At 35.1% G+C, this 23,763-nt stretch overlaps 1 protein-coding gene across 50 annotated transcripts in view; it reads right to left on the reverse strand.

Annotated features, from left to right (window-relative positions):
- MBNL1 (muscleblind like splicing regulator 1) overlaps window positions 1-23,763 on the reverse strand; it is a 176,750-nt gene that overhangs the window by 88,419 nt on the left and 64,568 nt on the right. For 3 of the 50 annotated variants that reach the window (XR_013528535.1, XM_035278065.3, XM_017965744.4), the window contains exon 2: window positions 22,678-22,794. The exons of 43 other annotated variants lie outside the window; for them this stretch is intronic. Coding sequence is in view for 2 of the 7 variants with exons in the window: in XM_035278065.3 (XP_035133956.2) it covers window positions 22,678-22,683 (6 nt within the window). In the remaining 5 variants the exon portion in view is untranslated. Of the gene's footprint in view, window positions 1-19,438; window positions 19,877-22,677; window positions 22,795-23,763 lie in introns of those variants that run through there. 4 more of the 50 variants (XR_013528536.1, XM_078354007.1, XM_035278069.3 and 1 more) reach the window with 2 other exon arrangements.

Below are 23,763 nucleotides of genomic sequence, written 5' to 3' on the forward strand. Positions count from 1 at the left end.
TTTAAATTGCAGTCGTACACTGTTATAATTTATCCTACCAAAGTATCCTATCAAAGTATTATATTTCCAAAATATAAAAATGAACTGAAAAGATTCCTTCATTAATCTAACATGGACCAGTTAAAAATAAGTGAAGCACTATAGCTTAATTCGGTTAAATTTTCCATAGCATCTACATTTAAATGGAAATATATCTGCCAGCTATTAGGTGCTGAGGATATTACATTATACCTGCAGAGTTCAGCAAGATGACTCACACAGCAAAATAAGAAGAAAAATGGACTGAAATGGAATAACATTAAGTGCTATAAAAATCAGCTGGTAAAAATTACATGTGATGAAAGGTGTGTACTTTCACAAAGAATTATGTCCTGAAATCACAGATACTTGGTCTTTAACACTCGAATAAGACACTTCTGATGGTAATTAAATTCAAGTTTAGAAACCTGTTACTCAATATTCAAATAGCAACAAACCGACTGGCTATGATTACCAGCCTAGTTAACACCGTTTTAGCTACACTGTGATCAACAAAACTACTCCTTTTTTCTGATTTTAATTTTGCAGTTAGTAATTTGTAGACTGCTAGAGTTAGAATTTAGACATAATGTAAGCCAACTACTTCATTCTATAGATGAAGAAATGAAGGCTTATGGAATGTCAGTATTGTCTTCCTCCTAGGTTGCAGCAAATTTAGCACCTTTTTACATGTTTGTCCTGACAAGAGCTCTACTGTTTATGATTCTGAAAGGCTTCTTTATATTTGAGTCCAAAAAATGTCTTCTTATCATTAATATATGTATGTTTGTGTGTATCTTTTCTTTTATGCTAATAAAATATCTTAGACAAGGAAAAGGTCCCTTAAGCTATCTTGGAATTTCTGAAAAAAATATTTCATAAACTTTCAGCCTTTTAACAGATGTTTAATAGAATTGCATAATTCAAATAACGTAGTTCTGTTTATGTCAACCTCATGGCTATATCAGTTGTATACACACTGTTCTTAACGACACAAAGTAAAATCAAGCAAGGGTTTCTCAATTCTGTTTTTAGAAGCCATAATTTTGGGGGGAAAAATTAACTGCTTAACATTGCTAACTTAACCTCTAGTACATCCTTTTAGCAACCTCTGAATTTAGTTAGATAGACTGAGCTTAAAGGCTCAATTATATTCATCCAATCTGAGGTATCAAAATTTGAAAATGGAAAGTCTTTAAGACTTTAGACAGAAAAGAAATCATGACAATAGACAGGTGAGTTATTTTGTCTTGAATGAAGCAATGTGGAAGTAGGAAACATTCAACCATTGTGTCTCTTTCCTGAAATCTAAAGAGAATAGTCAAGTCAGGTGATAACTATTCACATAATCAAGTGATAAGAGGGATTATAAAAAATAGAATATTGTTTAGGCCCCATGCCCATTTTACTTTCAAAATGAATAAAGTGACAAGAGCTTTTGGACTACACCTTAGGAAATTCATCTCAATATATATGTTAAAGATGTTAAATTTAATAAAGAAATAACTTGCATCTATTTCAAATCTGTAGCATAATTAAAATGCTTAGTAAATATGCCACCTGAAACTACCCTAATTTTGGCATTATACAGTGTCTGGAATTATCTGAAAAGTCCCCAAAGGAGAGGTCAATTGTAACAGACAACTCAGTGAGATGGAATACAAATAAGCAATCACATGAAGCAGTCCATTTTCATGGAGCTGCTAGCACATCAAACCAAAGTCCCCCGGATCTTCTTTACTAAAAACTCTAAAAGTGGTTTTGCAAAAAAACAAACAAACAAAAATGCACACAAAAAAAGCAGGACAAATCACAAAATAACAAATTGGATTCCTTTTCACTGTTGTAATAACAAATTTACTCCCTATTCTTTTGCAATCTCTTCCACAGTATCTGACCAATTTTTTCCCCTCAGGTTACAGGCTTTTGTCAAAACTTGAGGTTACTAGTTCAAAATATTTTATGAGAAGTTACATCATGTTAGTAAGACTGGGATTGGAAAATAAAATTTATTTAGATTTTTTTTAGCTCCAAATCAAAGCTACCATTAATGAGTCAATGTTGGCCATAAATATGTAGTGGCATTACAATAAGAGCTGTAGCTCTTACTGTACAATTCAAATGGCAAATCTGATTAACGTATCATCTGGGTGGCAGACAGGTTTCAACTCCCACACCACTTCTGATTGAGGTGGATTTCTGATGTGACGACAGGCAAGTAATGAATTTATCCTTCCCGACCTCCACCATGCCTTACATATGCTTGACATGTAAAACTATGCAGTGTTTTACTAGCAACTACAAAGGGTGTATTGTCTCTTTGTTAGTGATCTCTTGCTGAGATAACAAAAACACAAAGTTATTGTAAGTCACACTATAGCTACATTGTGTACAGATGTCTCTTGTCTTAAGGAATTTTAAACATAAAGATGTAGTCACTGCTAAATAAAGATGCTATCTCTTGAACTATGAAACAGATTATTATTATGGTCTCTATTTTATAGCTTAAGTGATCAAATTAGAGGCAAAAGGAACTAACTAGCTTCCAGGAGTCATCCACGAAAAATAAAAGGCATCTTGAATGTATAATGTATTTTAGAGAAAAAAATGTGCCTGACCAACAGTCTTATTATGAAAAAGGTTTTGTTGAAATATAGCTACTGTATCAACACGTTATCAGCTGTATGAAGGATCAACCTCATTCTTAATTTGTTTCAGAAAGAGCATAAAAAGAGTGGAATGTGAAGAGGATCTGATAAAGAATATTATATACAAATGGGCAGGAATTGATATTTTTTCATTTAAAAAAAACAGCTGGTATATCTGAAGGTGCTTGTTGAATACATCAAATAAGGTAATGATGTAGCAATGAGGCTCAATCTCTGGTTCTAATATGAACAGATTGTATGACCTGTATTTAGGGATTTAATCTTAGTTTCACTTTTTCTAAAATGGAACTATCAATACCTGCCTCAGATGGCTGTTTTATAGAGTGAATGAAACCATGCAAATGAAAGCTTCTAGCTTAGCACCTCAAAGCCTGGCATACACTCGGCATTTGGTAAGCTCTTTCCGAAAAATAAAAAGATGGCTAGAAATAGTCTGATACTAGACAAAGATAAAAATTAGTTTTATTTTGGCATATTCATTTATCTACCATCTTTATCCTCCTCTTCTCAGAAACGTGGTCTTCCACCATGAACAGCTGAAGTATCATACACCTCTATTCAACTTAATGATCACAGCACATAGTCCCTGCTAAGGCCTTACTGCAACATTCTTTTCCCTGCTATATTATACTTTGATTTAACACTGAGTAAACAACATTTTAAAGATCAGACTCTTGGTGTGCAAGGTCCACATAAAACCCCATAACAGCTTTAATTAATATCCCTCAATACTATTTTCACATGCTAGTAACACCATTTGAAAAGTGAAAAAAATATATATATTAAACATGCATATAAAGTTATAAAACAAATGTATACTACCAATATTGTACACCATGAAAGAAAAAGATTATCTTTTGATCATGTTCTTACAGATTCAATTTTAGTTCTCCTATTATTGTCAAAATAGTATTTTTTATTAGAACATCTATTTTATTTGATACCCATTTCTGTGATCTAGTTGCCTGCCTGTCTTAATTTTAGAAACATGGAAATTTCACACACACATTTATTTAGCCAGTTGCATGGATCTTTCAGATTTGTGCATTCTATAAAATACCCCCCAACTCTGAGTACTTAGCAAAGTGCCAAACATCTATCTATATCTCTATAAATACAGATGTATCAATATAGATTTTTAAATAAATAAATACAATTAGCTCATGGGAAGTTAAGTGAACTACTTTTTTGTTTTACTTCAACTGTGAAATGCCTGCAACTGTGATTCTCAATCAGGGGCACTTTTGCCTACCAAGGGACATTTGGCAATACCCAGAGATATGTTTGTCTGTCACAACTGGAGGTTGGGGGAAAACTGTTACTAGCAGGTAGAGGCCAGAGATGCTGCTAAGTATCCTACAATGCACAGGACAGTCCTATACAATAAATATTTATCAGGTCCAAAATGACAATAGTGCTGAGGCCAAGAAACCCTGGGCTACGTGGAAATTTAATAATTTGACATCCTTCAGAAATCAAACTAATAAGCTCTTTTGGGTAATTAATCTTAGAGTGTGAACTATGCTATCTGACTACAGGTATGTAAAACAAACACAAAGTGTTAAAGTAATACAGCTAGGTAGCTTTTTTGAGTCTACATCAAATGACTTTTAACATCTGCAAAAACCACCCCTACTTGTGCTATCTCTGACAAGATCCCTGCAGCCTGCTGATCCTGCCAGGGGATCCGCACTGCAGTGAGCACAGATAATTGAAATGTTATAAGCAATGGGTGCTTTGTCAGAGTTGTTGCAATCTGCAAGTCAATCAGGCTTAATTGATCCAATAAACAAAAACATTACATCAATTATAAAACCTCCAGAATCACTGTCATGTTGTCATTGATTAATTCCTACTCATTTACTCAACAGAAAGAGTTTTGCTGCAAGAAATAAAATGCTTTAAATGACATCCAGTCCTTCTAAAAAGCCAGGTGTCTAATTATAGCAACTCCTTTCCTCTTGCTCTCTTTTAGGCAGCAATATTAGCTGCAGAGACAACTAACTCCTTGCTGAGAGCAACACATTTTTAAAATTTTAGATGTTGGTTTCCTTAGAAGAAAACAACGTGGAAGAAAATAAAATTCTTAGGTAAGATAAATTGGCTGAGGCATTAATAATTTGGATAATTTATTAAATGCGCAGTAATCACCTAAATATGCCTTTGAATCACTTTTAATATTTGAGTTAGCCCCTGTTAAACAAGATTTAATCTCCCTAAATAAATAAAAAAAATCAAACATCAAGATCAATTTTGTTCCACAATCTTTTTCAGGGTAAGCTGATTAAAAGTGCAAATCTGGTATCTATCACTATCCACATGAATCATTCAGGGGTTTTCCATAGCTTTTAAACTCTTCAGCTCAACTCACAAAGTCCCTCACAACCCGGGCCTAAGCCTCTAGCCCTGTGTCTTTAATAACTGCCCCTTAGCATTTGCCACTCCCATTGTATTAAACTACTACCAGTTTCTGGAACATCTTGCATTTTTTTCATGCTTCCTTGACTTAAAATATAATGGTGCCTCAGTCTCGGATGTCTTCCTTCTCTTTATCTGCCTAGTTTATTCCTTCTACTTATCCTTCAAATTACTCTCCAAGCATCACTGGAACTACACAGAAGAGCTGCCTGCCTCTCTGTCTTGTTTCCATAGAACCATGAGAACTCCATTCATGTTCATACTCCTCTGCTTTCTTGAATAATTTTCTGTTTCTCATGTGAGATTAGATTCTTTAAAGGTAAGAAGCCTCAAATGTATACCCACAGTCTCTAGCAGCACCTAACACAGAACAGAATAGAAGAGACAACAAATGCTAGTGACTGACTGAATCAATGATGAATCAATGATGACACTTTTATAGATCTGGGTATATGGATCTTTCTCCCCTACATTTACAATTGTAATATTTTATTCCTCATCTGATCTAGTCATTATTACATCACATACATATAAAATACCCTGTAAACAGGCTATTTACACATTGAAACCTTCAAGGCTTCAGCATCTGTTACAGAATAGCTGTTTAATATATATTTAATGAATGAATAAATAAAAAATATTCAAAAATTATTAAGTATAATTAATCTAAGAATAGCAAAATCCAGATAAAGTTAACTAACAAAAGGAATGGATATACACAACTTACTTCCTTTAAAGATTCAGAAAAAAATGTATATGAGAGAGTGTCAGCAAAATGTTAACAGGAAAATCTACTTGAATGTTATTTATTATACTAGTATTAGAATTTTTTTTTTTTTTTTCAAAATAAAAGATGGGGAGAAAATGACAGCAGATATAATAAATGTAGACCTACTTAATGAAGGGTCAACAGAGTTCTATGTGAGTCCTAAGAAGCAGCTTAGGAGAAGAACCCCCAGTTAGGCCTGGGAGCAAAGGGAGTTAATTAGAGAGGACATCATAGGAAGGATGATTCCTGAGATGATGAGCCTTAAAGGACAGATAGAGATGGGGACAGGAAGAAGAGAAGGGGATTCCAGGATTAGTAAGTGAGCTACATGGCATAGGCAGGGAGGGACTGTTCATACTGGATTTTCTTCAATGAAAACAAATAAAATTTTTTTTAACATTACCAAGATAATTATTAAATGGAAATATGGTTTTTAGCTGTCACTAATCTTAACCATGAAGGTTTGGGATATAAGTGTGAGGCTTTGTTATGGTTGGTTTAACAAGGAAGCTTCTTTTGCTTCAAAATATGAAAGATTTATTTGAGGAGGGAAAAACTACAGGATTACTAACCTGATTATAAGCACAGACCAAAGACCTATTCAAGACACGTTAGGCTGAAGATGCTAAAAAAGTGACAGAACAAGGATATCATAAATTAGGGATGATTAAACATTTGGAAATCATCAGGGACCTGGCCAAGGTATGTGGTTGCCATGACAAAGTCAAAAGAATATACTGAGGACTTGACTAACAAGTATCCTGGGCAAAGCTGAACAGAGAGGGAAAGGCACATGGTTTTCAAAAGGCAGTAGATATAATTTTTAAATCTCACTTGAAATAGTTTCTGTGTATTATTGTGCTTTGTGTTTTATAGTGAGACTGGTCTAACTGCAGATGAAAAGATAGGCACTGTAAAACAGGGATGATTTACCTAATGTCTGAACTCTCTCCTAGCTTTTTAAACCACTATGAATCACTGAGGAATTTTTTTATTTGAATAGAAGCAGCAGCCTGGAACTCACATATAACAATCACATTCATTAACACCATCAGAGATATCTAGAATCATCTCTTATCTTTCACTAGGCTCTTATCTCAAATTCCATAATGAAAATCTTGGAATTCTTGAATCTCTGCCTCTCCAGGAATGTGCAGGAGCTAGCTTACACTGGCTGGTAATAGCTGATTGGGAAAATCTCTTCTGAACTCCACATTTAGTGACTTCTCTTAGGTAGCTTGAAGTCTGTGATGTTAGGGTCTGCACCACAGAAATCAGCAAACCTGACAAATCAGCTCTCCAAATCTTATATGTCTCCTTCCCCACCTCTTTAAGAGCAGGTTGATAAACATTTACCAGTATACCACTGGATCCATCTCACCTAGATAGGAGGAACCAACTAAGCACTTTGTGATAAATAGATGGAATTTTAGATCTGAATAATATTTAAATAAAAATTATGTGAGAAATGGAAGTACTATTTTTTTTTTTTAATTTTAGTTTGGCAATCTGTTGATAAGCAAATCCATTTGGATTCTTCTTTTAAATGACTTGAAACTTACCATTTAATTTGTCTTGCCCAAGTAACTAGGTAAAATAGTTTCTTTTGCTAGTGACAGCAAAGAAGGATGCAAAAACAATTTCTTGCTTCTACATGTAATTAAAATCAAATAATATAATAGCCATACAAATGTCAATTGTACTATTTCAGGAATAAGATTTTAATATCCAGGGAAATAATTAGTCATTGTTCATAAGTAGTAAATCTAGCTTTTGAATGAGTCAAATTGCTTACCTTTCAAGGGAAATTAATCAAATATATTTTAATGTACTTTTAAGCAACTGGTATCTTCCTAAAGCATATGTATTTATTACTTTAAAAATCAGATGAGGCTGGGCATGATGGGTCATGCCTGCAATTCCAGCACTTTGGGAGGCCAAAGTGGGAGGATCACTTGAGCCCAGAAGTTTGAGACCAGCCTGGGCAACACAATGAGACTCCATCTCTATTAAAATAATAATAATAAAGCCCACATCATGTATCCTGTTCCCAGGAGGTAGCAAGACTTATTATGCTCTCTGTAATGTCCTAAGACTTCCAACAAGCCCCAATCTCATATTTCACCTGCTTCCCCAACCTTTTTCTCAAGCACTTAAAGACCTTCTATGATCGTGTCAAGTCCAGTGCATTTTTCTGCACCAAAGGCACCCAATACACTTTGGGTCTTGCTGCAATTGCTGCTGCCAGCTAAATGTTAGAAGTACAAAGTGCTCTGCCTTCCTATAATAATCATTACTATCAAAAGCAAATGAAAATGGGGCTAGTAAACACACTAAACTCTTCTAAACCACTATAATTTTCTTAACCCACTTCTGTTTATCTTATTTCGGATGTGATTACATGGGCCAATGTTTATTTTTAGATTAGCACTAACTGACCTCTTGCTTATGATTTGTGTTTTCTCATCTCCTGATTTTCAAAAGCTCTATGAATGTAGGGTAATTCAACCTACATAACAATAAGTTACAACCAAAAGATTATGATTGTACTATAACAACTGCCTATTACCACAAGAGAAAATGAGGAATTTCACCAGGGTTCTTTAAGTGAATTATTTGTAGTACTTTAAAATAAGCATTGTTTCCTAAAACTGATAAACAGGAAGAAAAATGTGTTACCTACAGAGTTTATCCATTTACTTGTTCACTTAATTCACTCACTCATTGATTTCCACTAGCACATACTCATTTATTCAGTAACTACACATTGGCTTATCCCTGTTTGAGCAAATAAAATTTTTGTTGATACAGCAACTTCTATATTCTCCAGTATCTGTTAAAAATACATTTTTCTCCATAAGGGACAGATGCTCCTGTTTTCTGTTCCCCATCTTTCCTCCCATTACATTCCTTTTCTCTTTTCGAAGGTATGTAACTCTTTGAACAACAGAAATTATTCTCAAAATTGCAGACTAAATAGTAAATATCATCTTAATTTTTAAAATCTATGACTCTTGGAGGAAAAGTCTGTATTCTTTTCACCTTCCTCATTGTTATTCTAAATAGATTAAAATTTATGCTACCAATTATACTTATAAAAACAATAATTATACTTTTAATTTTAATGTTTATGAGAGCAATATACAGTTGTGTGACTCGAGCAGAATTCATAAAAAGATTGACTTTTCACAATTTTTAAACTTGTATTTATATTTATCTGCTTTCCAGATAAATGAGTTACTTCACAGAGATGAATATCAGTTTACAAAAAGTACTGTGCTGTGCATTATCTTTATTAGATTTGTGCAACCAAGAAGGCAAGATGGTGGTGGGTATGCCTCAGAGAAAACATGACACACACAAAGTAACATGGTGATCAGATGGGGACGTGTCACAGGAAGCCAAGTAACTGACTCCAAGTCCAGTGCTTTGTCCACTGTTTTCTTACATGATTTTCAATCTTCTTTGCTGTAAAGCTCCTGACTTCCTGCCAAACACATTGAAAGCTTTCAATGTAAAGTAACCTGACTCTACAAGGGTTGACATATTTGAGCAACGGGCAGAAAATGGCCTATCTGAAGACGTAAGAGACACGAAACCTAAATTTAAAATACATTTGATATAAAAACTATAACCTAAAGGTGACTAAAAGTATAAGTTTAACTCAATTTGAGGTTCTATAAAAATATTTTTTTAAGTGTCAATGCTTTTAAAAAATTCATGTTACTTTTCAACTGATGGAAAATATTTTAAAATAATTTTGGTTCTATAATGAACATAAATCAAACTTTCCTCTGAGTTGAAATTTCCTTTTTAAAGGGATCTCCTCCCAAGTAGCAATTTTAATATAGTATAGTTGGGTATTTCATTGTCATATGAGTTTTCACTGTTTGTTTACAAATATGTCGACACAGCTCCAAAATTATAGTTACATTAAAAAGTATGAGCTCAATCTCTCAATCCTAAACTTTGTAAATACAATACAGATAATTTATTTATTTATTTATTTATTTTTTTTTTTTTTAAATTGTAGAGACAGGGTCTTACTATGAGGCTTGTCTCAACCTCCTGGACTCAAGTAATCCTCCCACTGCAGCCTCCCAAAGTGCCGGGATTACAAGCGTGAGCCACCATGCTTAATTTTTTTTTTTTTTAATTAAACTGATTTGAAACAATTTGGCAATGGAGACTGGTATAATGTCACTATACCTATTGAGGTAACAGAGACATGATAGCTTTCCAACCCAAGGTCAGAAATCAATGAAACAGTTTATGAAACCCTCACTATTTTAGTATTTTAAATCGAGAATGATGTATTTATCTCTTGAGCAACAAATAATCTTCATTTTTGATGTAAATGATCATGGTGGCTTCAAATGGCCCAGGCGAACTTCAAAACAAAACTGCAGGACCACATTTTTCTGACCTGAAAACAGTAGCATAAGGTCTAAATAAGTGAAATTGGATTTAAATTATTCTAGGAAAAATAGGTGGTTATCTTGTATCTGGTCAGTAGATTTATTCAGTAAAATAATAATTCTCATAAAATAAGCTCTTCTCAGAATAATGGGACAATATGGCAAAAATCAAGAAGAAAGAAAACTGCATTTTAAAACTAATGATCCTCATTTATGTGAGAGTTATGAATATTTAAGGAATATAAATAAATGATTTAAACAGATATTGGTAGAAATTTCTGACTCTATGACATTGAGATGCGGAATCTATTTTGGGTGGACACAGTTGAGGATCATTTTCTATGTTTTCCAAAGGCACACTGTATTACTGCAAACATTGCCCAAGGATATCACTTCACGTTGTTTTTTACCTTCAGCTTAGCTGTCTCGCCTCATTCATCTGCAACCTTTTGTACACTGTGGACCCCATCCTGCGACATGAATTTAACCTCTGGCATTTGACATCTTGACTATGAAAAACTTCCACTGACTTACAGTTATACCTTTTCCTAAGACTGTCAATTCCCATCAGTCCTACCTCATAAAATAGGAAGCTAAGTAACAACTTCTGCAGAAGACAAAACATAAAACAAAAAGAATAGCAATAAACAAACAAACAAAAATCCAGCCTATTGAACATGGTTCTAAGTGGTTTACGTTTATTAATTTATTTGATCCTCAAAGCAATCCTATTATTCTTTCATTAAAAATCATTATATAAAGATTAGAAATCTGAAGCTTAGAGAGGTCCAGTAATTTACCCAAGGTAGCAGAACCAGTAAATGGCAAAACTAGGGATTGAGCCCGTTACCTGGCTCTAGGGCCAATGCTTTTAACCATAAAGCTAAGCCAGTACTGCACCTTTGCAGTTCTACTTGGGAATGATGTGAAAATTAGTAGTTTCTGCAAATTATGTCTAATGTATCATCAATGTTTTACACATACACACACAGAGCAGTTTATACAGCTGTCTTTCTAAATAAAAACAGTATTTGAAGAATATTTGGCTTGTTCCATGTGTAATTTTTTAAATTGAAAGAGAGTTTAAAAATGCATATATCAAAGGCCTATTGCCACATAGGAAATCAAGACTGATGATGATTACCAAACACCGCTCACTTTATTTATAACATTTTCCCTCTTGGTGTTGACACTTTTATTTCTAATGATAAAATTCTCCTCAGGGAGAGATTCGACTGATTTTATTCAAGCCATTCCATCTTATCCTTTTAAGGGGTAAAATAAAGCAGATTAAACTACCAAGAACACATCCGGGATAAGGGCTGAGAAAAGAAAAGTTGGTACTCAAGGTATGTACGTTACTTTATATGTAAAGGGTTTTACGATGAGTTTAACTTTTGCTAGTTAATACATACTGCTTCAATAACATCCCAAACGTACCACCTAATTAAAACTCCCATGGTGAATTTCCAAAATAAACTAAAAACAGTCATTAGAAAATTAAGAAAAAAAAAAACACTCCCAGGGTAAGTGAAGCAAAACAATGTTTTTATGCCCAAATGGTGTGCTAGACCTAGATCCAATTCAGGTATCCATAGCCATGAAAGTGAAGAATTCGATAATATAGAGAATGAATGTCATATAATTTCACTCTGGTATGACTCTTTTACAGTAAGAGCAAAAGCATGGGCGTCTTGTGTGTTTTTTGTGCACATTTGTGTATATAGAGAGAATGGGAAGAGAAGAACAGCAAAAGAAGTCATTTTACAGGCACATCTGAAAATAGTAATAGCACAAATGGATGCTACATTCTACAAAATAAGGTACACATGTAAGTGATCATTTCTCTTTAGACTTAATATTTTGCTTTCACAACAATGTATGTTTTTTAAAGCAAAAATCTTTAAACGTGTAACAACTTAGTGCTTGAATTAAGAGACAGTTTCTTGAGAAACCAGAGAGTTCCACACTGATAGGAGCACAGGTGTAATACAGGGCCTTTTTCAAATTAAGAAGACACAAATGTTCATGGAAACATTTGGTTTGAGTTTTACTCACAGTTTAAGTTTTCTAAACAACCTTCCTTCAGGTGTCAGCATACAATATCCAGCGTTTTAATACAAGGTGCTAATGTGTCTGGCTTAAATAAACCAGGCCAAATCATTGCAATGCCTGTTAGAACTACCTAAAATCACCTTGTGGCAGCCACTAAACTCTACTACATCTCCCATGAGTACACATGGCATCCTGATTTATTTATCAGAGAAGGCATGGTCAGGGCTCAGAAGCAGTGTTATTGGTCCGAAAAAAGTATGAGTTTCTGCTTTGTGGTTTCTTTTGTTGTTTTAACATAAAGTGTTTACTTTAACACTAAGCATAGTTATTTCTCTTTGTTCTTTTTATTGTTTCATGTTTTTAAACTTAGATTGTGATTGAAAGATGTTTTCACCATATTTCTGGGGAAAATATATTAAACAAGGAGTAAAATTATAGTTTAAAAACAAATCTCAAAGTTATACCAATCACCACCAAAAAAGTCACCTTTTACACTTCCACTCTGACTTCCCACATCATCCATGTAAGTTCTTAATGTTCATACATACAAATTTCAATTTTATAATATTACAAACATAAAATCCTATTTTAATAACCTATTTATAAGGGCATATATCAATGGCACATTTATAAATACATTTTTCCTCAAGTCTCTGGTACCAAATTGAGTTTCTAGTGCCAGAAATATTATTTTTCACTGTATGAAAAATATAAATGGATTCCAATGGCTTTCAATTCTTTAAATATGTCATCTGCTTACAACATTTTTTAAACAATTTGGAATATTTATTCCTACATTTACTGAATAGGCTACATTGACAGTTTCAACTCTGCTGAGTTCCTAAAACAGTCATTACGAAGGCTATGCACCCTCAGCTCCATAGCACCCCCACATCCCCAGGAGAGCCTATGCTTTCAGCACTGCAGTCTTGCTTTCTAATCCCTTTGACGGCATGAGATCCTTAAACAAGTTCTTCTGTGCCATTTTTGGATCTTATGCTCTTATTTGTCAAACATGCATTGAGTGCCCACTGTTTCCCAGACACTGTTCTAGAGTTGCAAATAAATATTATGATACACATCCTCAACCTCAAGGAGTTCAGAATCTAGTAAGGGAGGCCAGATACCTAAGCTCCATGAATTCAAGAAGTCCCTGCTGTGACTAGGATTCAAGGTTAAACCCTGTATATGTGCAGACATTGCAGGATTGGTGCATAGGTACACACATGCCATGGTGGTTTGCTGCCTCCATCCCCCCGTCATCTACATCAGGCACTTCTCCCAATGTTATCACTTCCTAACCTCCCCACCCCCCAACAGACCCCAATGTGTGATGTTCCCCTCCCTGTGTCCATGTGTTCTCATTGTTCAACTCTCGCCTATGAGTGAGAACATGCAGTGTTCAGTTTTTGGTTCTTGTATCAGTTTGCTGAGAATGATGGTTTCAGATTCATCCATGTCCCTACAAAGTACATGAACTCATCCTTTTTTATGGTTGCATAGTATTCCATGGTGTATATGTGCCACATTTTCTTTGTCCAGTCTATCACTGATAGGCATTTGGGTTGGTTCCAGGTCTTTGCTATTGTAAACAGTGCTGCAATGAACATACACGTGCATCTGTCTTTATAACAAAATGATTTATAATCATTTGGGCATATACCCAAAATAATGGGACCACTGAGTCAAATGGTATTTCTATTTCTAGATCCTTGAGGAATTGCCATACTGTCTTCCACAATGGTTGAACTAATTTACACTCCCACCAGCAGTGTAAAAGTGTTCCTATTTCTCCACATCCTCTCCAGCATCGTGGTCTCCAGATCTTTTAATGATCACCATTCTAACTGGTGTAAGATGGTATCTCAATGTAGTTTTGATCTGCATTTCTCTAATGACCTGTGATGATAAGCATTTTTTCATGTTTGTTGGCTGCATAAATGCCTTCTTTTGAAAAGTGTCTGTTCATATCCTTCACCCACTTTTAGATGGGGTTGCTTGTTTTCTTCCTGTAAATCTGTTTGAGTTCTTTGTAAATTCTGGGTATCAGCCCTTTGTCAGATGGGTAGACTGCAAAAACTTGTTCCTATTCTGTTGGTTGCCAGTTCACTCTAATGATTGTTTCTTTTGCTGTGCAGAAACTCTTAAGTTTAATTAGATCCCAATTGTCTATTTTGGCTTTTGTTGCCATTGCTTTTCGTGTTTCAGTCACGTAATCCTGGCCTATACCTATGTCCCGAATGGTACGGCCCAGGTTTTCTTCTAGGGTTTATATGGTGTTAGGTCTTATGTTTAAATATTTAATTCATCTGGAGTTAATTTTAGTGTAAGGTGTAAGGAGGGGGTTCAATTTCACCTTTCTGCACATGGCTAGCCAGTTTTCTCAACACCAATTATTAAACAGAGAATCCTTTCCCCATTGCTTGTTTTTGTCAGGTTTGTCAAAGATCAGATGGTTGTAGCTGTGTGGTGTTACTTCTGAGGTAAATGTATTTTTAAAGAAACACTGATATTTCTATCAATTACTAAAAGCCAATATTTATTGGAGCTCTTTAAATGTATTAATATCATTTATTGTCCATGATAATGCAATACAACTGATACTATTTTTAGTTTAATATGTAGTCAGTGAACTTTAGAGGGGTTAAGTAACTTGCTTACTGTCACACATTGGATGCCTCAATTTGAAAGTTTGCCCTAAACCACTAAACTGTGCTACTTGTCCCTTCAGCATACATGCCCATCCTTATTTATTTATCATAAAAGGTACATTTAGAGTTGAGAGGTAGTGTTATAATCCAGAACATGAGTTTTGCTTTGTTGGTCCTGTTGTTTATGGGAAGTGTGTGTGTGTGTGTGTGTGTGTGTGTGTGTGTGTGTTTTCTAGTTTTGTTTAGTTTTCCAGTAAGACAGAGTTGGGCCTGAGTTCTGACTCAGTCTTTTTCTAGTTGTGTGACCTCGGGAACATTACATAATAACATCAACAGTTTATTGGCTATTTTCCATACTAGCCATTTTGCTAAGTGCTTGGCATAGGCAGTCTCATAAAATTATATCTTCATTAAAACCCTGAGAAGGAGATAATATTGTCCATATTTTAGACAGGGTAAGATTATTGCTAAGAGAGGATAGGTCAAATAGCCAGTAAGTGAATGGCAATCCAAAATTGAGTTGGAAGGAGGTTCAGACAGAATCCCCTTGCTGGTACCATGCTATGAAAAGGGTTAGGACTGATTTGGGAACTGGCACTCACTGCCAGATTTACAACTTACGAGGACCTCTAAAAATGAATGGACTCTGCAGCCACAAGTCCTAAGTTTGAATCCTTGTGTCCAGCTGTGAGGCCCTGAGTTGGTTATCTGGTTTCTTTTGCTATCAGTTTCCTCATTTGTAAAGGTGAAATAATACTGCCTCAAGGTGTTTTTGTGAAGAATAAATAACATAATCACTGTAACAGGATCAAAGGTAGTAGGTAATCAAGATATTATAACAATTCACTAAAGAGATTCTTTTAATTTTGAATAATTCTGATTCAGTGAGCTTTTATTTCCACATAAAAATAATGAACAGGAATATTTAGTTTTTGAAGTGAAAAACTCCTCTAAAGTATCAAAAATGTCACTATCTGGGCTCATTGCTATGTTTGTCATCTATTTTAGTTGCTCTGCACACATCTTATTTTAAAATTTATTTTCTACATGGATATACCTAATGAGGCAAGAAATTTTATTTATTACAACAAAGGAAATAATTATATCATAAAAGGCTTATATTTGAAATTTCTCAATCTCACTTATAAATATTCTGCTCATTGTCTACTGGTATGAACAGCTCCCATGCTCTCCAAGAACAAAACAGAATAGAAGGGAGAGAGTAAACAATGGGAATTGAGAAATACAGTCTTATGAACTGAGTGATGGCAGAAATTCTCATAGAAATCATGATTGGGATTGAATCCTTATTTTAAGAATTAACACTCCTAAGACTTTCGGTGATTAAGTACCTCATACTCTTTGTGAAATAAGTGTTACAAATTCCCACTCCAAAAGTACTTAAACTATTTCTTCACACTGAACTTCCAAGAAAGAGAATTCATAATTTACGTTCTTATACTCATTTCATTTCTTGTCCCAAGGGGATTTAAGAGATCTAGAAATAGAAAAGAAAAAATGCACTCTATAGGCCAACTTGCAAATAATGCTAACTACTAGCTTGAGGCTGTGTTACACATTTTTAAAAACTGTAAACTCACTATAAATGTTAAGAATAAAAACATGAAAATTTTACTTTTCTGTTTCTACATATGAAAGAATGACCCATTTTAATGCACTATAAAGACTTTAAAACACTTCATTTAGTTATACTTTGAGGTCTAGAGGGAATAAACTTGGATATTTTCATGTGTGAATAAAATGCTTTAACAATCTTTTTGTTTGAAAAAATAAGCGTCCTACAGTTTGTGTCCCCTCATCAATTCACCCAGACCTTCAGGAAAGTGGCATAGGTATAGGCCTGCTGCAATCTCCTGCCTGGTGAAAATTAGAAGAGAACAATGCAGAAGGACCCTGGCCCACTGGTGGCTTTATACTGGCTTGGCTTTGTCTATGCAGCACTGGCTGCTTTAGGTGGCATCAGTGGCTATGTAAAAGCAGGTACTGTCCAGTCCCCCTCTGCTGGGATCTTCTCCAGTGAGTTAGCAGCGTGGGTGCTTATCAGTTGTCACAGGATCCAAAGGAACATTTGAGTTTTCCTATTTACATCTGGGATCTTGCTAGGCATTATGGGAATAAGATTCTATCCTTCCGGAAAATTCATGCTTGCGAGTTTAGTTGCAGGTGACTGCTGATATTTTCCAAGCTTAGAAGTATGTATGGTGAACAGATCCTGTCAGTTGTAGTTATGTCTCAGGTTGGACTTACAAAGAATTAAAAATCTCCAAACTTCCACTATTTTTAATATATTCTAAAAAATAAGGCTATATTTTCACGTTTTACTTAAATTAAAAAAAAAAAAGAAACTGAACTTGGAAAGAAAAGAACTCAGTCATCACCATTACAATCTTACAGAGGTATCAAATATACAACACATTTACTATTGTTCAATTTTTGCGTGTTAATATTCTCTCCTCTTTTTCTTTTTGAGACAAATTCTTACTCTATTGCCCAGGTTGGAGTGCAGTGATGCCTGCAGCCGCAACCTCCTGGGCTCAAGCAACACTCCTGCCTCAGTTTCCTGAGTAACTAGGACTATAGGTGCCTGCCACCATGCCCAGTTTGTTGTTGTTGTTTCTTTCTTTATTGTTGAAGAGACAGTATCTTGCTATATTGCCCAGGCTGATCTTAAACTTCTGGCCTCAAGTAATCCTCCTGTCTTGATGTCCCAAATTGCCAAGATTACAGGGATAAGCAACCATGCCTGGCCTTATCTCCTTTTTCTGTATCTATAGGTAAAATCTCAAGGGATACAATGTTAGATGTCAACACTGGGGAACCTGAAATCTTATGCCCTACTCAGAAGAAGAACATGAAAGAAAAAGCTCTTTGAGATTTAGGATATCTGTTCTTTTGCTCATCTTTTTTTTTTTTTTTTTTTTGAGACGGAGTTTCGCTCTTGTTACCCAGGCTGGAGTGCAATGGCGCAATCTCGGCTCACCGCAACCTCCGCCCCCTGGGTTCAGGCAATTCTCCTGCCTCAGCCTCCTGAGTAGCTGGGATTACAGGCACGCACCACCGTGCCCAGCTAATTTTTTGTAATTTTTAGTAGAGACGGGGTTTCACCATGTTGACCAGGATGGTCTCGATCTGTTGACCTCGTGATCCACCCGCCTCGGCCTCCCAAAGTGCTGGGATTACAGGCTTGAGCCACCGCGCCCGGCCTTTGCTCATCTTATAGCACAGAACTCCTCTGAAATAATGTTAAATGAAATGTCAATAAAAATAAAGTTTACTATAAATAAAAAGCAACTTCAAAAACACTATCAAAGATTGATATTTTTCATTTTGTTCAGCTATTAGTAAACATTTTTGTGTTTTATTTTTAAAAATTAAGTTGCATTTTTGGCCATTGAAATTAAAGGGTTTCAATGTTGCAGTAAGCTAATAGCCTTAATTTCAATCAGGGGAGGTCAATTAAGGAATAATGTTCATAATGGAAAGAAAACAAACAGGTTAAAAAAAAAGAAGACTTGAACTGACAGTAAGGCCAACAATGATCTCATATTAGAAGAGGTGTCTTAATATCACTTCACAGATAAATATCTGAAAATAGAGGCAAGGTTAAAGAAAAAAAGGAGGGGAACGCTAAATAACAGCTGCCACAAAAGTCTTAACACTGAAGAAGTGTTTTGTGTTATTCACTTAAGATTCTGTTGATCTCGCTCCCCTACCCCTCATACACACACACACACCCATCACCTCTCCACATATGTCCTTCATCCAGGTTATTTGTATCTATGTGTAGTTAATTTTTTTCCCAAAGAGTAGAGGCAAGTGGAATGATCCCCTTTTAAAAACTAAAAATAAAGCATTAAAAGAAATCACTATATTTAGAATACTAAGCAGTAACTTTTGACCAAGGACAATAATGCATCCTTAGGACTACTAAGATCTGAACTGCTCTTCTAATTCCTTAATCAATAATGGATTCAGGAGTTTCAGCTTGAAGATATTATTCACTTAATGTTTTTGGTTTTAAATATTAATACAGAGGTAAATAAAACATCGACATTTGAAAAGATAACTTTTATCTTTAACCATTTTAAATCTCAACAAGATTTCTCTTACTAGATATACAATGCAGATTGTGAAAAAGTATTTCACAAATCCTGAATCAAAAAGTGAAATACAACATTTAAAAATCTGTTCCATGCCAGATTTAATATAAATAAAACTAATGTGAATCTCAAACAAAATTCCTGTAAGTGTTTTTAATAAGTAGTTCCCTAATCTAAGACTCATATTTTGGTTCTATCTATGAAACACAGAGTTCCCCAAGGACATTATCTAACTACTAGCTTACATTAAATCCATAGCTACAGGTTTTGTTTTGTTTTTAGCTTCTAGAACAACTTCCTAGAGAAATCAGAATCTTACCTTTACATATCTTCTGGAGAGGTTTCACGGTGCTTTGAAAACTCCTGAGGTCTATGTCAAACAGCCATTATCTTCCACCCAGAGTCTTAGGGGCTTGGAGAAATCCCAACACCTGCTGCTACCACTGAGTGTCCAGGCTAGGAAAGTTTCAGGGTTTTGACAGCAGGATCACTGAGCCATAGCCAAAGCTTGGGAAGCCTTAACAACTGAAAGCAAGTGTAGAGGGCAACATGGTACTCAGCACGGTGCTCAACTGTAGCAGCAGGGGAAGGAATGTTCCCCACTCTCACAAGGGTTTAGAGACAGCCATCACAGAACCCAAGGTTCTGCCAATGGACAGGGCTGAGGAAGTGGAGGCATGACCACACAGCGCAAGACCCTGGGAGAAGAGGAACAACTGGCACAGAGCTCAGGTAGTGCTTAAAAAGAATCACCAAGATTCCCGCCAGAACACAAGAAGCAATGAAGAAATGCAACAAAATACATGGAGATAGGCCATTCTAGCACCCCATACGTAAGCCAAAAACATGGATGAGGTGGGTATGGAGTTTAGTCTAGAAAGAAAAGTAAGGAATATATATTATAGCATACCTATTGCATTTAAGATTCAAAATCTAGTAAGTGACATAAAAATACTATATCTTGTCATCACAATCATTAATTTACGAATACAAAAAAAAAATCGCTGGGTGCTGATCCACAAGGCAGCAGAAATTAAAAGGCAACAGTATTGGGAATTAGAGGAGAAAATGGAAAGATAAAGAGAAGGTTAAACAACTGATTTTTAAATTGAGAAATAATTAAAATTGTTTTAAATAAGTATGATACATATTTTATCAAACTCACCACTTTCTATTATGATCAGATGAGGCAGACTGAAGGAACACAGTAAGAGAAGAAGACAAAGAGAGAGAGGCAAGTAGATAAGGAGTACAGACACATGAGAAGAGCAAAAGATGGAAGAAAGAAAAGGAAGAGGAAGAACAGACAATATGACTAAGTTAGTTTTTGTTTGTTTTGTTTGTTTGAGACAGTCTCACTCTGTTGCCCAAACTGGAGTACAGTGGTGCAATCTCAGCTCACTGCAAGCTCCACCTCCTGGGTTCTAGCAGTTCTCCTGCCTCCAGCATTCCGAGTAGCTGGAACTAGAGGCATGTGCCACCATGCCCAGCTAATACTTGTATTTTTAGTAGAGATGTGGTTTCGCCATGTTAGCCAGGCTGCTCTCGAACTCCTGACCTCAAATGACCCACTTGCCTCGGCCTCCCAAAATGCTGGGATTACAGGTGTGAGCCACCTCGCTTGGCCAACTAATTTAGTTTTGATGCATTGCCAGATAAACTCACTGTCTTAGATTCTCCTGAATCTCTGCTTCATAATGTTATGCTTTACAAGGAGATGCTGGTAGCTTGTTAACCACTATCCACAGCTCTTTAACTACTCACAAGCCTTCAAGAACTCACCTTGCAGAGCCCACTGAATATTAAATATTAAACAGCTACAAACAAGTGCTACTAAGACAATTTTGCTTTGATGAGCTGGATAAAATCAAGTCAGAGACACAGTATAAACTCTGACAGGACTTCAATAATTCCTAGTATGTATGAAATGAAAATAAAGATGATCAAGATCATTTAGGAGCTCTGAATTTCTCAAGACTCGAAGCAAATTAACCATGAACTTTATATCTATAAATAATTAAGAAGAAAAGTTACTGCCTAAAACCAGTTATGTGTGTGTAATTCTTGACTTTAGGTTATATCTACTTATAATTTGGATATCTACTTGGAATAGACAAGGTGTTTAGTTCTAAGATAACTAAAAATAGTAATAGCAGTCTATTGATGACAAATGGCTCAAACTATCCTGTGTTGGGAAAAATATTTCTCCCCTCACCTGCAAAATATATATTATAAGTGACACAGGAAATAAAAGCTATGCTTGCTTGTGCAAAGCTTACTTATGTCTGATACGTCACTAAGGGTTAGACCTTGTTATAAAATGAAATAACCCCTAACTTACAACATGGTAAGTACTGCCTAAGCACTTAGTATTTTCAATTTGAGAGAACTGGGATTTTATAAGAGAACAAGGAATCTAAATTTTCCTTTAAAAATACTTCATCATATAGGAAGTACCTAAGTTTAGATTTTGGCTTGAACCTAAATTATTATTATTTTAAATATAATCATGTCAATGTGATAGGTCTGAATACAAAAAGACTGTATAAGCCTCTATATAGGGAAGAATACAAATGGAGGCTGAAAATGTAATCATTTGACTTTTTAAAATGTAATAATTTATAATAATTATGTTGTTACTCGTGTCTTACATAAGATCAGATCATCTAAACAAAGGTTTTCATAACTGTTGTTAAGCATCACAAGGGGAGAAATTTTTGACAAACATGCTCACAATTATATTTCCAGCACTTAACTTGCCTAGCAACATAGTAGGTACTCGATAAATGCTTATTGGCTGGTAATGCCACATGTGGAAAGGCACTCTTCAAAAAGAAGAATGGGAGAGAGGGGGTTGGTCAAGTAAATCTGTTAAAAGTTGAAGTTAAATAAGTCTGTTCCCCCATGAATTTTCAGAATCTTTACTATGCCACTGTAAGTTCCCAAACAGAACTGTTACAGTTTTTATGAAATACCAATTAACCACAGAATAATAATTTTAAGAAAATTTAATCTCCATCTCTATGATTAATTTAAAATTCTTATTTCTTCTAATTTTTTAATGAAAGACGAAAGTAAACTATTGACACATTTGGTTCTCATATAAATCATAAAAGGAAAGATAATTTAGTTTAAAATTCTATAATCTACTGTTGTGAAAAAAAGGTCCTCATTTAGAATTGAAAGCAGGAATAACTGCTTTCATATACTACAAAGTTATTTTTTAAAAATCACTGTGGTGCAAGCCAAAAACAAGAGTAGAGACTAGTGACTAAGAAGTTACATGGAAAACTATGCTCCATCTACTGAAGTAGCAAATTTCAGGATTAGTATTTCAAGTAGTGAAGCAGAGAATAGGTGAGAACTTTATTTATGGAACATGAACAGGATCACAAATCAGATCACTAATGTGAAGACCACAGTTCCTCTCTAAAACAGCTCCTAATGTATAAAATACCAGAGGCCATTTCCCACGGTTGTCATCTCAGGCCTTGAGAGAGCAGGCCTACCCAAATGGTATCTTAGTAAACTGGCTCCCCAAATGCCTTATTCACTCACCGGCATCCATTAGCCAACTCCATGCTTTATCTTCCATAGATAAGATACGGCTTCTTCTTGCCATGGTGCCATGAAAAGGATCCAGGTTTCCCTTAAACAACATTTCCTGAGTGGCTGCTGCAGCACCAAGAGTAATGGATATGCCAGGTCAGCCATTTTTCCTTCCCAGCAATATTAGCAGCAGCAGCAGCAGCAGAAGCTGGAGCAGACCATTTAGACCCACCTCCTTGCAGGATGCTAGCCAAAGCATTCTTGTTTACTCTACACCTACACCGAGTTTGCCCGTATGTCTGCACCTTTTTCAGAGTGTCAAAACAGGTGTTTTCCTGTGATCATACTGAAAATCTGCTCCCCAAACAAGATGATGAATACACTGTTAATATGAAATTCTAAGTTTCTAATCCTATGGCAAAACATGCTCTTAAAAGTTTTCTTTATTATAAGGAAAACTTGATGAATCCTTTTTAAATTTTCATTTATCCTCCTCATTCCCAATGGGCAATTATGTAACACTTCCTGTTAATGAAAGAAAGAGTATTACCATATAAAATAAATGTCATCTTCAATTTTGGCCATTTCTTTCATAATATTCTCTCTCTGCCATCTTGGCATAGAAACAGCTTTATTGAAAATCCTAATGTTTTCATAATCTATAATACTCTGAACCAATAGGGAAATATTAGGTCTCAGACTTTTATTTTACAGAAGAAGCAAGACTTCCTTGCTTCATACTTCATTTCCATTTTGATGTTTTTTATTATTTGCTTTTTTTTCCCAGTGCTGTTTGACTTAACTAGTTGGCTACAATGTGGCTGGACAACACAGTTAAGCAGGTTCCAACATTAACAATGCATTTACCTAACTGATTTATCCAGAGCTAAAATCCTATAGATATAAAAAGCATCTACAGTTTTTTTGTATAACTTAAATATCTCAACAAAGGATAAATTTTTAAAAAAAAGGTTATTCTTTTCCTAATCATTTACCTATTACAGAAGAATTACAAACACCAAAGCACATGTTCTCTACACAGCAGAGAATGACACTAGCAAAAAACATTAGCAAAACTGGAAAACTCTGTATAGG

Source organism: Callithrix jacchus, chromosome 17 (assembly GCF_049354715.1).
Source record: "Callithrix jacchus isolate 240 chromosome 17, calJac240_pri, whole genome shotgun sequence".
Classification (NCBI taxonomy): Eukaryota; Metazoa; Chordata; class Mammalia; order Primates; family Cebidae; genus Callithrix; species Callithrix jacchus.